We start from the raw sequence: 17449 nt of genomic DNA on the forward strand, positions 1-17449 counted from the left end.
ATTAAGGGCTAAAGTTCTCTTTGAACATATCATATTGTTGAATGATCTGCTTTAAATGGAATAATTATTTTAAGAAAAACAACAATCTATAAATTTTTTGGACCATCTGCCTTGAATCTAGTAAAAGCTTGCAATGTTTATTGACTTTTTCTTTTGCTTTCAGTTTAACTAAATATGCTATCATATTAATTGTTTGTTTGTGAGGGTTTTTTGTTTGTTTGTTGTTTTTTTTCTCAACTAAATATATCAATGTCGTATTTGTTATGTATTTAACTTCTTAATAACAGACAGTGTACATTACACCTTTGGATATACATGTCCTCTAACCGAGACTAAAGTATTTTTTTATGGACATTAGTGCAAAGTTGAACTAAATACCATTCAAGTTGATCTATATTTAAAGTTCTGCCGTACTTGCCTAATATGTATTTAAATGTCTCCAATGTGTTATATGGCAGCTTTCCACATGTACTAGGTGATCGGAAGGCATTTCTACCCATGATTCTTTTGTTTACATTTCAAATGGTATGAAAAATCACAGGGATATGACTTTATTGGAAAAATCAATGGAAAAAAAGGACTAATTATTCCAGTAAACTGCAATTTGACATTGAGGAACTATTATTGTGACAGTGATTTTATGCAATGGAACGTAGATTTTCAAAGGAGTATTAAATTAAACTGTAGGTTGACAATATGCTACATTAAATGGCAGTGTATTGTGAACGATAGGTTTAAACTTGCATGCTTAGGTCTACATTGAAAAATATCGGAACAGGTTACTTTCTAGGAAGCTTTGGAATACATTTTTGTGAAGGCAAAGACAGGGCAAAATATTCTCCATTGTCCAGAAATTTGAGGTTAAGTTTATAAAATTTCGTTCTTCCATTCTTTTGTACAGATATTCTGATTGTTAGCCCTAGCAGACTATATAAGTTTGGAACCTTTACAAATTGAAACTCATTGCTAAATATAAAGTATTTGTCATTTGATTCATAATGTATTTGTATTAATTTAACCATTTTAAAAATGAAACTGAATGTTATCTGGTTAGGTTAAAAGCATGTGAACTTGTATACAAAAGATCGATTTTTCGATTTATGATAATGTATAAACATGATTGTGGTAAGATTTTCTTTGATGTATATTTGTGAACAAATTTTTTTCCCAATAGAGAATTGTTTGATCAGATTACAGTCCATTAATGTGGACTCAGGCTGTGAGAAAGTTTTTTCCAGTCTATTAATAACTGTAATGTACTCTAATATCCAGGTAGGTTTGAGAGAGCAGAAAAAATTGGAGGGAGAGTGGATTTATGAATGAACTTGTTGTATAAAATCAATGTGAAATATCAGCTGATCGGTTTATAAATCTACCTGTCTAATCTTGTTGATGGTATATCTCTATAAGTTGCTATTATTACTTTTATCAGTAAACCCTGTTGGGCGATGAAAGATTTATATATTATATATACAACCTTATGTAAGACAATGTCCAATGTATTTAAAGTTTATGATTAAATTTATGTGAAACACAGTTGATTTAGATAGTCCATATGTTGGATTTAGTGGTTATTCATGATTTGGTGTGCAATATTGGTGAAATATTCCGGTTAATTTCTAGCAATAAATAAAATGTCATGAGCTTTTATTTTCCTTTGATGTGAAAACTGATGAGCAAGTATCTTCATATCAATCTGTGTAGGTCTGACAGTTGCTCAAATGAAGCTGTATCTGATATTCAATTAAAGGTATTGCCATTTTGTAAATTTAGGACAGTATGGTATGGACTTTTCCGGTTTTGAATATTGAAGATTTCATTGATTGTTTGTAGTATTTCAGTATTATGAAGTTAAAGTTAATCAAGTCACTAGCAGCCCATGCGATCTTGGCTCTGTACTGGTGTGACCTTTCTATTTTGCCGTTTGTGTTCAAAATGTTGCGTAACATTTTAAATAGCTTTATTAAAAGTACTGTAATTGAGTTTACATGTAATAGCTTGCACTTGGCTTGTGCAGACATCAATTTTGCATGTTGATGTTAAGTTTTGTGCGTTATTCTTTTCATAATGTTAAGATAAAAACCGAGAAGTGTTATCAAGGGCATTTATATCAAACTACCATTAAATTTATGATTTTGAAGGTAAACAAGAAAACAAATGCATTTAAGGTATTAGTGGTATATAAGTTTGTTTTGCTGATTTTGAAACGGGCAGACTCCAATGCTAAATTATGATTATGAATAATGTCACTTCTGCCTGACCTACTTATTTTGGTAAGAAGAAAATATTTTGGAAAAAGGAAACTGAAATGGATCATAAGTTTTATTTGAAATGAAAATATGAGAATGTTACTGCAGCAAATCAGCAAAGAAAACTATTCTAAATTGTTTACACATGCAACTGCTAATGAAAAGGCTTGTTATTAATTAGCACCATTGAAGACATGGAAATTTTCCCTTCCTTTCCCATCAGTTAGTTTAATTATATTAAATGCTTTTTTTTGTATTTGTAGGCCAGCTGTCAAAAGGTCGCCATGTTCCGATGGTTTACGGGCGACTGAGTGAGGCGGACCAGTTTGTCATAATGGCAGACACGCTGCAGCAGCAGCAGCAAGAGATGGCTGCCATGCAAAATAGAATACCGACAACGTTCCGCGATGCTACTGCCGCGCCTCTACGCAAACTAAGTGTTGACCTCATCAAAACATACAAGCATATCAATGAGGTATATAGCTGAATTTAACCACTCTATATTTAATCTTGAATATAATTATATAAACTGACAAATAAAGGAAGTGACTGCTTCCATGACAGATCTGTTTTCCTTCTTCACAGGAGAAATTTTCTGAAAATGGTAACACATGCTCACATTGTCTATAAATAGATTTCTAGATCAGTCAGAAGCTGGGATATATCTAAAAATAACACTGAAGGTAGGTTGAGAATTAATTTTTTTTTAATATTGTAAAGAAGAACATGACAATTTTATTACGTCAGGATGCCATGGAATTGAAGGTAAGGAGAAGACATTAGCAAGGATATAAATTGTATGGTCTTGTTATTAATTAGTTCACCCGCAAAACAATTTTATTTGATCCAGGTATTAATATAAATTTCCTCTTTAATAAATTTATGGGCAGAAATTTAATAATGAAAGAATATTAGAGAGAAAAAAATTGATTTCCGAGAGCTAAATTTGTTTCCAGGGTGTATATTTCACATTTCTACCTGTAAGGAAATGGCAATTTTCAAAAGATATGAGACTTTGTGGTGAATATGAAAAACAATAATAAATTCCTAAAATATATTCTTATATCCATCTTGTAATATCATTGTTTTTATGTGTAAGAACAGCTGCGGTCTGAGATAGTAGGAGGATCATTCTTTATGTAGGTGGTAAGAGAAATGATGAATGTTTTTATGAGATGGATTCCTTGTGCTTTCTTTTTTCCAGTGCTGCAAATATTCCAGTTGATATGCAGCATAATGAAAGAATAAGGTCAAAATTGATTTTCCTTTCGTGTTATCTGTTGATTGAGCATAAAAAAGGACATATTTATGTTGTTAGAGGCAATGATATCTGTTGGCTGGGATTGAGTCAATACAGAAGGGATGGAGTTAAAATTGAAGCATTTTGTATTTATTCAATGAAGTTTTTATCACATGTTTAAATGTGGTTGATTTGAGGAGTGATGGTATAATAGATGAGGTGTCTGCCTCTCAACCCAGGAACTGTGGGTTCGAGCCCTACCCGGGTCACGAGCGGGTTTACTTGTATGACACCAGTACTGGTTAGTTCCAGGAAGCTGACTCAAAAAGGAATAATGTTCTAATTTAAGATGCAAGAAACTTTTATCATAATCAGACACAAAAAAAAGGTTTTTTTTTTAAAGTACTTTTCCCTTAATTTAGAAATCATCAGAAAAGTATGTTACTCATATGGTTACCAATTGTGACAGTCATAAGTTAGGTTTAAATGATGGCAAGCTTTTAACTGAGCAATTACAACTAACCTTTTAAGTGACTTAAGTCGTGAATATGGTATCCTGTTATTATTTATGATTGTCCTTCAAAGACACCGACTTGTATGGAAGACCATACATGCTCCATAGCAGATTCCTGAATATAATGTGCCATTATTCAAAAAGATCTTTTAAATGAAAAGTAATATAATTTTGATGAGAAGTTCTGTATTTAGTGGCTGTTCAGTTCTCCTGTCCCATTCCAGCAGATAATCTCGCAAGACATGATCGATACATTTGTCTATTGTATTTTTAAGAGAATGGTTGCTACGGAAACGGGACTATAGACTGGGTTTTCTGTCTGTAGTCTGGTGTCCAGATATAGGAACCAGTCTATTGGGTATAGCACTCCAGACATAGACATAATTCTCATAAATATGCATAGCTCTGGGATAGTCACAAAATAGAGAACTTGCATGTTGTATAATGTTTCTCTTGGTCTCCATGGATTTTCGCAAGAAAAGCTACTTCGTGGTTTATTCTTGCCAATTTGACATCTTAAAACTAATTTTACTGATAAGCTTTTAAGTCCAATAAGGTTATATACTTAGAGTGGAAGCTAAAGTAATTGTATAGAAATAGCAATAGTATAAGTCCTTGACCTTTATGGTAATAAGTAGCTATATAAGAGCTCTAGCATAAGTAAATGTTCAATTATGGCTATATAAGGGCTCTAGCATCAGTAAATGTTCATTTATGGCTATATAAGGGCTTTAGCATCAGTAAATGTTCATTTATAGGCTATATAAGAGCTCTAGCATCAGTAAATGTTCATTTATGGCTATATAAGGGCTCTAGCATCAGTAAATGTTCATTTATGGCTATATAAGGGCTCTAGCATCAGTAAATGTTCATTTATGGCTATATAAGAGCTCTAGCATCAGTAAATGTTTATTTATGGCTATATAAGAGCTCTAGTATCAGTAAATGTTCATTTATAGCTATATAAGAGCTTCAGCATCAGTAAATGTTCATTCATAGCTATATAAGGGCTCTTGCATCACAGTAAATGTTCATTTATAGCTATATAAGAGCTCTTGCATCAGTAAATGTTCATTTATAGCTATATAACAGCTCTAGCATCAGTAAATGTTTATTTATAGCTATATAAGAGCTCTAGCATCAGTAAATGTTTATTTATAGCTATATAAGAGCTTTAGTATCAGTAAATGTTTATTTATAGCTATATAAGGGCTCTAGCATCAGTAAATGTTTATTTATAGCTATATAAGGGCTCTAGCATCAGTAAATGTTTATTTATAGCTATATAAGGGCTCTAGCATCAGTAAATGTTTATTTATAGCTATATAAGAGCTCTAGCATCAGTAAATGTTTATTTATAGCTATATAAGGGCTCTAGCATCAGTAAATATTCATTGATAGCTATATAAGGGCTCTAGCATCAGTAAATATTCATTTATAGCTATAAAGGGGCTCTAGCATCAGTAAATATTCATTTATAGCTATATAAGGGCTCTAGCATCAGTAAATGTTCATTTATAACTATATAAGGGCTCTAGTATCAGTAAATGTTTATTTATAGCTATATAAGAGCTCTTGCATCAGTAAATGTTTATTTATAGCTATATAATAATAAGAGCTCTAGCATCAGTAAATGTTCATTTATAGCTATATTAGAGCTCTTGCATCAGTAAATATTCATTTATAGCTATATAAGGGCTCTAGCATCAGTAAATGTTCATTTATAGCTATATAAGGGCTCTAGCATCAGTAAATGTTTATTTATAGCTATATAAGAGCTCTAGCACCATTAAATGTTCATTTATAGCTATATAAGGGCTCTAGCATCAGTAAATATTCATTTATAGCTATAAAGGGGCTCTAGCATCAGTTAATATTCATTTATAGCTATATAAGGGCTCTAGCATCAGTAAATGTTTGTTTATAGCTATATAAGAGCTCTAGTATCAGTAAATGTTTATTTATAGCTATATAAGAGCTCTTGCATCAGTAAATGTTTATTTATAGCTATATAATAATAAGAGCTCTAGCATCAGTAAATGTTCATTTATAGCTATATTAGAGCTCTTGCATCAGTAAATATTCATTTATAGCTATATAAGGGCTCTAGCATCAGTAAATGTTCATTTATAGCTATATAAGGGCTCTAGCATCAGTAAATGTTTATTTATAGCTATATAAGGGCTCTAGCACCATTAAATGTTCATTTATAGCTATATAAGGGCTCTAGCATCAGTAAATATTCATTTATAGCTATAAAGGGGCTCTAGCATCAGTTAATATTCATTTATAGCTATATAAGGGCTCTAGCATCAGTAAATGTTTGTTTATAGCTATATAAGGGCTCTAGCATCAGTAAATGTTTATTTATAGCTATATAAGGGCTCTAGCATCAGTAAATGTTTATTTATAGCTATATAAGAGCTCTAGCACCATTAAATGTTTATTTATAGCTATATAAGGGCTCTAGCACCATTAAATGTTCATTTATAGCTATATAAGGGCTCTAGCATCAGTAAATATTCATTTATAGCTATAAAGGGGCTCTAGCATCAGTTAATATTCATTTATAGCTATAAAGGGGCTCTAGCATTAGTAAATAATCATTTATAGCTATAAAGGGGCTCTAGCATCAGTAAATGTTCATTTATAGGCTATATAAGGGCTCTAGCATCAGTAAATGTTTATTTATAGCTATATAAGAGCTCTAGTATCAGTAAATGTTTATTTATAGCTATATAAGAGCTCTTGCATCAGTAAATGTTTATTTATAGCTATATAATAATAAGAGCTCTAGCATCAGTAAATGTTCATTTATAGCTATATTAGAGCTCTTGCATCAGTAAATATTCATTTATAGCTATATAAGGGCTCTAGCATCAGTAAATGTTCATTTATAGCTATATAAGGGCTCTAGCATCAGTAAATGTTCATTTATAGCTATATAAGGGCTCTAGCATCAGTAAATGTTTGTTTATAGCTATATAAGGGCTCTAGCATCAGTAAATATTTATTTATAGCTATATAAGAGCTCTAGCACCATTAAATGTTCATTTATAGCTATATAAGGGCTCTAGCTTCAGTAAATATTCATTTATAGCTATAAAGGGGCTCTAGCATCAGTTAATATTCATTTATAGCTATAAAGGGGCTCTAGCATTAGTAAATAATCATTTATAGCTATAAAGGGGCTCTAGCATTAGTAAATGTTCATTTATAGCTATATAAGGGCACTTGCATCAGTAAATGTTCATTTATAGCTATAAAGGGGCTCTAGCATCAGTAAATATTCATTTATAGCTATATAAGGGCACTAGCATCAGTAAATGTTCATTTATAACTATATAAGGGCTCTAGCATCAGTAAATGTTCATTTATAGCTATATCTGTAGTCTAGTATCAGTATATGTTCATTTATAGCTATAAAATGACTCTAGAATCAGTAAATGTTCAGTAGCAAGAGCATTTAAGTGTTCCAGTAGTGTCATTTAAGGTTAAACACCACAATAACTAAGGCAACATGAAACAATACTAGCTGGACAAACAATAACTGGAGTTTCAGTAGGAGCAGTTGTAGCTGTATCTGTATTCCTTACATGATGTCTGCACTTTTTGTGAGAAAAAGCTGTTTCGTTGGTGAGAAAAAACTGTTCATTTGTAACTTAACAGCATTGAGCAGAACCTTTAAATTAAACGCTTCAATTGGCTGCGAAAACTGTCTGGACAGGGAATATAAAAAGATGAAACTGTTTTCTTGAGGACAGACCCTAGACAGAATTACCAGGTATGGCTGAGAATGAGCAGAGCTTTTTTTCTTCACTCTAAACTACTAGACAGTGATATTTAATAAGCATTATGTCTGAGGCAAAATAATTGTTGATGCTCTGTCAACAAGACTGTAATAAAAGGTGACACGGTTATTTTCACGTCAGCTAAATGATGAAATTCTATTGAAATTCTCATTATGGTTTGATGTTAGATCTTTGTCTATAAACTTTAGTTTTAAAAAACATATGTGTGATTGCTTGATTTGAATTTGTCAATGTATTGCTTGGTAACTGCATGCCTTTTCCCATTGTCATCACAGGTCAGATTACCAGACCCATTCCCCCTGGCAAATATGCTCTTTTTTTTTTCCCAATCCCCAATGGAACTGAAGTTCTTGCTATTAAAACTGACAAATTTCAATATGTAGACTGATGTTTCGACACATTTCATTGTTTAATGTGAATGTATATTTTATGCTTTGAATAATGGAATAAACAATTTTGCACAATTCAAAATACTATGCCAAAAGAGCATGAGGAGGTTTCAAAAGGTACCAAATATTCTTTCCCAATTAAGCAATTTTATGATACAAAATTTCCCAAACTGGGCTAGGTTACTGAGGTACTTTTTCCCCAAATGGCATGGAAAATGCCTGAACTGACAAAGTTTTGAAGCTTCTATCATCAATTTCAATAGTTAATAAAAATTGACAACAGTATCTGTCTGTGTAGAGGCATGATTCATATAATTTTAATTTTAGACAGGAAGAAGTCCGAGGGGATCAGATAACAGTAAATTTATGGTTGATCATCTTTCTGCACCACTTATCCCAGCCCTTAGAGCAGCACACTTGTCCAAAAAGTGTGTCAATACATCAGGACAGTGTATTGATTTAAAATGTTTTACCGCCAACAAATGGTTAAATGTAAACAAAAACTGAATTTTGGCGGAATAGTAAAAATTCTGAAACGAGGTTAAGTAGCGGATGTTTATTCGGTTATTAAGTCAGATAGACCTTGTAACATCTCAGTCGACAAGAAGTATTGGTGACAGATCAAATTGAAAAAAAGGCGGGTTATTCTGTTACTATTTATAGCTTTCACTGAAAATGATATCCTGTGTATATGATAAACAGACTTTATTGACTGTCCATCTTATCTTTTGCATAAATATTGTCCAGGATGACCCAGATGTAATATGTATTATTATCAATCGGCCCTACTGCAAAAAGAGTCAAGAATGTGCATGTTGAAGTTCAACATGTAATTAAAAGATTTTCTAAAAGATATTAATTAAATATTACTGGTTTAAGATAGAAAATATTGGGGGAAAAAAAAAAAAATTAAAGATTTAAAAATCATTAAGTCAATCAAGGATGTTAATTAACATTGTTAATAGTTTCATAAGATGATTTTCGTGTCATAAATTGTCGACCTTCAGTGAGCTCCACAATGTCAAGGTTATTTGATGTGATAACGTGAATATAAACATGTTTTGTAAATATCATTCATTCTTAAGAGTCTATTTATATAATTATGCCTGTTTACATTTAAACAAATTGTTTTTCATGCGTAATTTAGAAAAGAATGAAACTGGCGACTTGATTTAATTTTTATGTTAGTACTTAATATTATAAGCACAGCAGCAGATGAAGTGGTTATCCCCGGCTTTGATTATTATGTAATGACATGGTATAATTGAGTTTGTGAAAGTAGAGTTTAAATTCCTGTGTTTTCATTTATTTTGTACAAGAATATTGGATTATTTTTTCATGGAACTGTGCGGTGATAGTGTGGAGGAATTTTTGAGAAATTCAGACATCATGTACATTATTCACGCTTTGGAAATTGTCTTTATCTGTGTAAATGTTTCTAATTTCAGTAATGTTTAAAAAGTTAATGATGTGTATAAATGTGTTTGCAAAAGGAAATAAACAGCAAAAAAAACCCATATGTTCCTATGGCTGATATCAGTGCATAGCATTGTCAAAGAAAGTTATTTTAAATTTTTATGATTGAATTTGTGAAAATTATAGATTTATGTGTTGTTAGTGTTGTTGATTTTTTATTGTTTCAAGTTCTTTTTTGAATAGAATGATGCTATGTTAGTTTATGTTGGCACAAAAACATGTGAGATTAGTTATGAAAATTAGATAGATAGATTCATTTTGGTCTGGAATACATATACATGGACAATTAAAACAACATGTACAACACAAATTTATAACATACATGAGAATAAATAAGGTGTGACATGCACACCAACACCAAGGATAGCACAAAAAAGGGAGAATCTTATTTCCATTGTGGTGTCCAACATTCATTGTCTCAGCTTTGAAAATTAATTACCAGTGGCAAATATTATGCATTTGAATGTAGACTTCTATTGAGAATATTGTTGTTACTTGTTTGTTTACGCGTCCCATGCACCATAATGTTGTTAATCACGTTGGTTAAATCAACAACATATTTTCAGACGTGTATTGTGAAATTGCTACTGTACTGATGTTGTTGGTCGGTCTATATATTATTATGGTTGCATGAGTGCGTAAAGGTTGGATTTTATCCAACATCTGTTGCAATATATTTTATTATTTCCAAAGGCTCGTTGGAATTATAAGCACTGTATATATATGAATAACTTCTTTATAAATATTAGGGTATATCCGAATCTTTCTGTGATCTGTACAGTTTTATATAAATATAGTGGAGGATTGGTTTCTTTTCATGTAAAAGAAATATGTATATAATTAAATCATAGAATAGTACATGTATAGTAATGTACAGTAGATATACTAGATAAATTAGAATTTGAACATGAAAAAATAATTAGTAATACCACCATTTTAGAACAAAGATTAAATAAAATTCAAAAGCTGTTGAATCCTATCTTTTTTATCTTTCTAACTTGTTTATACTTGGCTTTATAAATATCTAAATTTGTTTTGATTCCATGTACTGTAAGGATATTTATTTATTGGTATTTTTTTTTTGTACTTTAGTGTCAATGATAATAGGACCTTTCGTTATGGAGTTACTACCTTATATAAAAGTGTTGTTAAACAAGGATGTTTTTGCTAACTAGGATGTTTACCAGGATATTAAAACATCATTCAAGGATGAAATAGATTAATAAAATTTAATTAAAATTCCTCATGCTGTTTTTCGAGACTTATTTTCTGATTTCAGTTTCATGATTTATAATGGATTGGATATTATATAAATTGGTTTTAAATTGAAAGATAATTTTACTGTATTGAATAATGTTTTATAAAGGTCAAGAACGAGGATGTTTTGAAAAATTGTAAGAAATTTCATTTTGGACTGGATCTATGTTTTTCTATTATATGAGAGTAGGGCTGGAATTGATTAATATATACATTGGCTTGATGATGTGTATTTACTCAGTTTGTTTGTTTGTAAGTTTGGTCACAGTTATACAATAGGTGTTTGATTGGTCTTGTGTCAGGGGCAAGTTTCTTTAAAGCCAGGTATGGTGTTGTATATTATGTAAGAGTGGATTTGATTGGTTGATTATCTGTTCTTCACAGTTTGATTATACATAAATTTATAAAAATTGTTTGATGTAGGGCTGAGTAGAATCAAGATAATTAAAAAGCCAGGAAAATGTTTGAAAGAGGTTCTTTGAGCTCCCTGGGAGATTCACATGTATATATATATATAATTACATTAGATCTTGATAAGTATAAACAGTTGAAACACTTAGTAAACATTGGAATTTCTTCATGGTTTCATGTTCTGCTTCTAAAGTGTATAAAGATTTTATATTTATATTATAACCAGTGTTTAAGTTTGATTTTGGCATTTAAGAGTCTAGACTCTGTGTTAACTGTAAGGGGCATTGACCGATAGAGTGGTGTCTTTTTTTGTGGAGATAAAACAGGGAGAGAATTGTTATCTAGCATGAAAACAACTACTCTGTTCAATGTTTACAGGTTTAAAACAAACACCTTTGACCTAGATGGACTTAATTTCGTGAGCATGAAAGAGATTTGATAACATTTACAATCATGCAGCTAGCATGTGTTCAGTAATATATGAAGTTGTACTGTGAAATAAATATTAAACTCTATTCAAATGGACATATCTAAATGTTTCGAGATCTTATTCCAATAGTGTAAAGGTAAATAAAGAAAAGGAACTATGCATCAAGGTTTGCTACTACGTTTAGTGGCAAAGGGCTTACGCAAGCCCCTGCAAACACTTTCGACCAATCATATTCCAAATAAGTACGTTAGTCATCAGACTAAGTTTGCACCAATGATTGAGTTGGATTTCAAGCGAATTGACGACCATGACCTTGAGGTGAGTAGATGTGAAACGTTCTTGTTATATTTTGATATTTTTGTAAGTTCATTTACCCTCTGGATAAAATGATCACCTAGATGTTATCAGATACAAGACAACATAAAAGACAAGGTGGGTAATTGTTGAGTTGGCCACACCACATGTAGAGGTGAGTGTTCCTGTAATGTAAGGTTTGTTTATTCATTGTAAGTCACATTACTGACTTACTGTGATGTCTCTGCATTATTTTCAACAATAATTCAATCATCTTTCTTTGAGAAGTTTCGTTATGATGCAAATAAGGAAATTTAAGCTATATGTTATATACTTTAACCTGCTTTCATTAAGCTATATGAATGAACATTCTAAATGAATATTGTATTCAATGAATGGTATGATAATCACTTCCTGTTTGGCCTGGTTCACATTTTTTCTGAAGATGATAATTGTTAATTTATATTGTAGATGCTAGGAAATGTAATCTGTGACGGGTCTAATGTTTTGATGTATCTTTGATTCATATGTCCCCGACTGGCAGACTTTTTATGGTGGAGAAGTTGGTAATTTCCTGTGGAGAAAGCATTTAACGAGAGTATAACAATATGTTTGCTATCATTATTCTAGGTTTATTATGCAAAGAAGAAGCGGAGAGCAGCTCCCGGTGCCCAAGGAGACGAAAGCGGGCATAAGAAAGGCAAGGTCAATGTTCACGCGTACAATGATGGTTACGATGACGCAAATCACGATTATATTGTCAACCCCGGCGAGAAATGGATGGACCGCTATGAAATAGACTCTTTAATCGGCAAGGGTTCTTTTGGTCAGGTAAGAAATGCATGTAATTGTAAATTTAATATTATTTACGACATTATGTTCCGATGAAAGGTGATAAAATAAATGTTAGTAAAATTATCCACATATGTATTGATGTTGGTGGTTCTACTGGGTGGTTCTTCAAAGTGTCTATATTAACTTGAATGAAACGCAACAAATATTTTATGTTTCTTCAAAATAACAAATATAATTAAAATATAGAATAGTAGTTTATGTGTAGTTAAATTTCTTGAACATTTATCAAATATTACACATTTATTTAAAAAAAGTACATTTCTAAGTTAAGAACATTTATCATTTCTTATTTACAACTCTCACTTTTACTTAAAAAAATTACCAAAACATGTGAAAGCTGAAAACAGTTGTCCTTTGAACACGCAGTCAATTTGGGCATTGTGACCAACACCGAAATAAATTTTGTATAATTTGAATGGAATAAGAAGCTAGAGAATCGAAATGAAATGCTGAATAAACCAAGCGTATACAGCTGTGCATATCAAATTATTTCTTCAATTGAAAAGGAAAACGGTATAATTGTAATGATAACCTTGGTAAATAGTTGAGCACTGAAAGCCCGTTATTGTTGACCTTAGTTTAAGAGATGTCAAACGGCTAGACATTTTTGATGTTTAGTTTGTTGGGGGGGGGGGGGTTGGAATGCAGGAGAAATGGCTAGACATGGTATTAGTGGACCAGTAATGATTAAAGTGCCACACAAATTGATAAAAAGAAATTGTTAGGGAAAAATAATATTACTGAAGATGATACTGTCTGTTAAATAGACTGCAGGGGGGGGGGGGGATAAAAAAAACTACTTGGAAGAGAAAAAAGAACCTACCGCTTTGATTAACAAAAAGTCTTTGTGAAGGAGTTAAATGAAGAAAGGGCATGATGTAACCTTTTCATAAACTTGGATTGACATTTAGCAAAGATGCAGGAGGGATTGCCAATTAAGTGGAAGCAAATTTGATTATGAAATTAAGGAATGTTGAGGAGAAGGCATTGTTAAAGAAATTCAGATGTACACAATGGTAGACTCTGTTTTCATCTTTTAAAAAGAGGTCCTCTTTTAAAATTTCTGAGTATTGGACAAACAATTATTATTGTAATGATGTTAGTGGCAAAAGAAATACAATGATTCAAGATGATTTTCGCTGAATTATTTTTATATGACAGAAATATCTCAAAGGTTGCTTTTCTTATGATACGTCAATTATTTTCCGATATAAATATTTAAATTACAACCTTCAGTAGCTGCTGAGAAATTCATGTCTGTTTTTGACATCTTATGTCTTCTACTTTTATGATGAAATGTTTGGTTATGTAATCTTGGCATGCTAACTTAAGCTTTAAATAATAGCTTCAAGCTCTTTGAAGATTGCAAGAAAATTAAGACCGTAAAAAAATTGTCAAAAATAAAAGTTACAGTTAAAGAATGATGGTGATCGAGCACGAAACGTTGTATGTCCCCGGTTAATGAAGTGTAGATATCGCGATGCGCACAAAGATTTTGTCTTTTCATGCAATTAGTTTTCAAGCATGTCATGCTGTGTTACGTGACTATTTGACTAACATGCAACCATTTTTGTTGTGTGCGAAAATTGCGCAGAAATATGACCTAGTAATATAAAGTTTTCGTAAAGTTTTATTGGCAGGAAGTGTGTCCGCTCTGTGTCCAGTGGTTAGAAGATCTGTCATTTCAAGTTAAACTTTGTTGAATTTTTTTCCTAGACAAGTTTTATGTCATTTGGTCATCATTTTAACCAAATAGGCGAGCATGTCTTGTAAATTGCCAGTTTATTTTATATATAAAGCTATAAATTGACAAAATTCAAGAGAGAGAGCAAAAGAACTGTGTCTGAAGCTTGTTAAATGTTACAACAAAACACATTTTCTTTACATTTTAATTGGATTTTAGTTGATCATTGCAAACTTGTTGCAGTGTTTTGATTGTTGCTTATGATGAGAAAATCGCTGGTGGGAAAAACTATGACAAAAAAAAAGCAGAAATCCCACAGTCATAGCATGTCTGAAGTGTGGTTTGAACAAAATGAATGCAGTGTTGAGGGGGGAAGTGTATCATATAACCTGTCTGAACGTGTATTGTGATATTGATTATATCCTACAGTACAAAACTTTAATATACAAATAAAAAAGTGCAGAGTTAGGTAACTAGAGTAAAACATTGTTATCAGAGTCTAATCAGTGGAATGAGTCATGACATGTTTTAATACAGGAGGAAAAAAATGAATATTGAGGTTATATACTAGGGTGTTAAGGAGATAACCGTGGGTAACATGTTTCAACAAATTTTCATAATTTCGCTTCACTCTTGAGTGCCAGCCAGCCACTTGCGCACAAGGACATTGTCAGGGTCAAAATCAAGATCAGAATGTCTGTGCATAATATTTAATGTTATTTATGAAGTTTGCACCTTATATTAAGATATTAGATCTGTTGAGTTGAAAAGGGAGATTATAGATAAAAAGCCTCATTCATTTTATTAGAGTCATTTGACCCGCATTATTATTTTTAAAGAATGAAATTCAATAGTGTCATCTGACCTTTCAGCAGTAAGAGCCACACTGTATGTTTTATTATGTGTGGGTTTTTCTCAAGTTTACTTTTCAGTGAGCCTGCACTACCTTTCTGATACTCTTATTATCTTAAAAGATTAAATTTTGAAAGCTTCCTTGTATGAAAATTTGAAGTTTTTTTAAATAAAGGGCAATCCAGGTATTATTAAAAAAAATAATTGGCCATCAAAAGTTTATAAAGTTTAATTATTACTTCAAAAGTGTCAGAAAATTCTATTAATGGACACACCTATTTTGTAGGAGAAAGGATGTGTTGTTATTGTGGTACTAAAGTTGATATGATAAAAGCTTTCAAACACAAAAAAATCAATGAAAAAACGCAATAGCAGCAGCAGAAGCAGTGAAGTCTATGACAAGGCTTGTCTGGGATTTTGATGAAGTGAAACAAACATTAAAGAAAAAGCCTCCATTATTTATGGAAGCTGTCATGTAGAGATATTCTTTCTACACCATAGATTAGACACGAGTATATCAAAGACTTGTACCCTCTGCCTGTATCATCTGTGAACCTTTTGGCCACAAAGTGGAACTGACAGGAAAGGCTTTAATCAATGCAAAACATTACACAAAGCTTTTTTATTGTCTCAAAAGTTGAAAAAGCATGCATAGCAGTTTCATCAGTAAAAAATATGTGCTTGAATTGACAGAAATTTTATACTGGTTGAGTCAAGCTTTAGTGTTGTGTGGGTTTGGTTGTTGTTTTTTTGGTTCGTTTCTGGGCTGTTTCTTTCTTACCTGATAAACATTATTTTGTTATGAATTTTTGCTTCGTCAGCATTTCTTGGAATTTTGAATTGTCATTTCCTGGAAACAATAATATTATGTTATTGACTTTTTGCTTGTGAAATGATTGTAAGATGTCCAACTGACCATCCTGGAAAAACAGTAATCCTGATCAACAACTGGTAAAAGTTTTAAAGGGTAACCTTTGACCTCCTACAGGAAATTATATTTTGTTAATTGGCATACTTAAGAAATGATTTTAGTTCTGTGGTTTAAGATATAAGTGAAGTATAAGCAATTTTAATGACTCCTATAGGCTATAGAGTATAGAGCAGATTGGCCCCTTCTCATCTGTATACACAGAAAAATCACAAGAGAAATCAGCATGACGCAGCTGAGACTCAAACCACAGGTCTCTGGAGTGCCGGTCCAGTATTCTAACTACCACACCACAGCGACCGTTGCGTTTTCTTCATGCTTATTGGCCTTATATATTTTTAATTATTTTTATGAAATGTATATATAATGTATGCTTGTTACTCTGAAAAACTGTGTATACTAAATAAGCTGTGATGGATAGCTTTCAATCAGGATTGCATACCTTACTGTTTTTATACACCATATAAAGTAAATCATACAAACCAGCTGTGCAATTTCTATAGGATAGCAGAGGTAAAGCCTCCATCAGCATGGAAATTAGATATTAAGTATACATGTTCTAAACATGATGTTAATCATCAAATAAGAATGTTATGTATGTGTTTCGTAAGATGTTGTTATTTTAAAAAGGTCATAGCGTAAGATCTTGTTTAAAGGTCATAGCAGAGCTTTTTTTTCTTGAAAGATGTAATACAGCTGAATGTGAAAGATCATTTTAGATGCCTGAATTATACTTCAGAATGTAATTTTTAACAGGTACATTTCAATCTGATTTTATTGACAGTGAAAATAGAAAAGTGTCCTGAATTTATGCAATGGACTTGCCCTGCTCTGAAATAGGACCAGTTGATTATTAATTTAAGCGGGTTTCTTTATTTGAGCAGCCAGCACTACATGCAGGCTGGCCTCGATTTATTATTTTTGCATGGATAGACGAGTCATTATTGTCGGTTAGATACAAGGTAAAAGTGAGATGAAAATAAACTTGCTATTCCTAGTTCAAAAGTACTATAGTACTGAATGTTTACTTCCTTTTTCTGAAATCAAACAGGAAGTCT

The 17449-nt window shown here is 31.8% G+C and overlaps 1 protein-coding gene across 11 annotated transcripts in view; it reads left to right on the plus strand.

Moving 5' to 3' along the window:
- Nucleotides 1-17449, plus strand: part of LOC132720407 (dual specificity tyrosine-phosphorylation-regulated kinase 1A-like) — a 49729-nt gene that overhangs the window by 18977 nt on the left and 13303 nt on the right. For 6 of the 11 annotated variants that reach the window (XM_060704541.1, XM_060704543.1, XM_060704536.1 and 3 more), the window contains 2 exons: nucleotides 2513-2724; nucleotides 12703-12903. In XM_060704541.1, the coding sequence (XP_060560524.1) occupies nucleotides 2542-2724; nucleotides 12703-12903 (384 nt within the window). In that variant the 5' untranslated portion in view covers nucleotides 2513-2541. Of the gene's footprint in view, nucleotides 1-625; nucleotides 684-836; nucleotides 861-2512; nucleotides 2725-9370; nucleotides 9633-10896; nucleotides 11075-11726; nucleotides 12097-12702; nucleotides 12904-17449 lie in introns of those variants that run through there. The other 5 variants (XM_060704540.1, XM_060704544.1, XM_060704545.1 and 2 more) reach the window with 5 other exon arrangements.

The sequence above is a fragment of the Ruditapes philippinarum genome, unplaced genomic scaffold (assembly GCF_026571515.1).
Source record: "Ruditapes philippinarum isolate M1 unplaced genomic scaffold, ASM2657151v2 ctg3449_1_1_1_1, whole genome shotgun sequence".
NCBI lineage: Eukaryota > Metazoa > Mollusca > Bivalvia > Venerida > Veneridae > Ruditapes > Ruditapes philippinarum.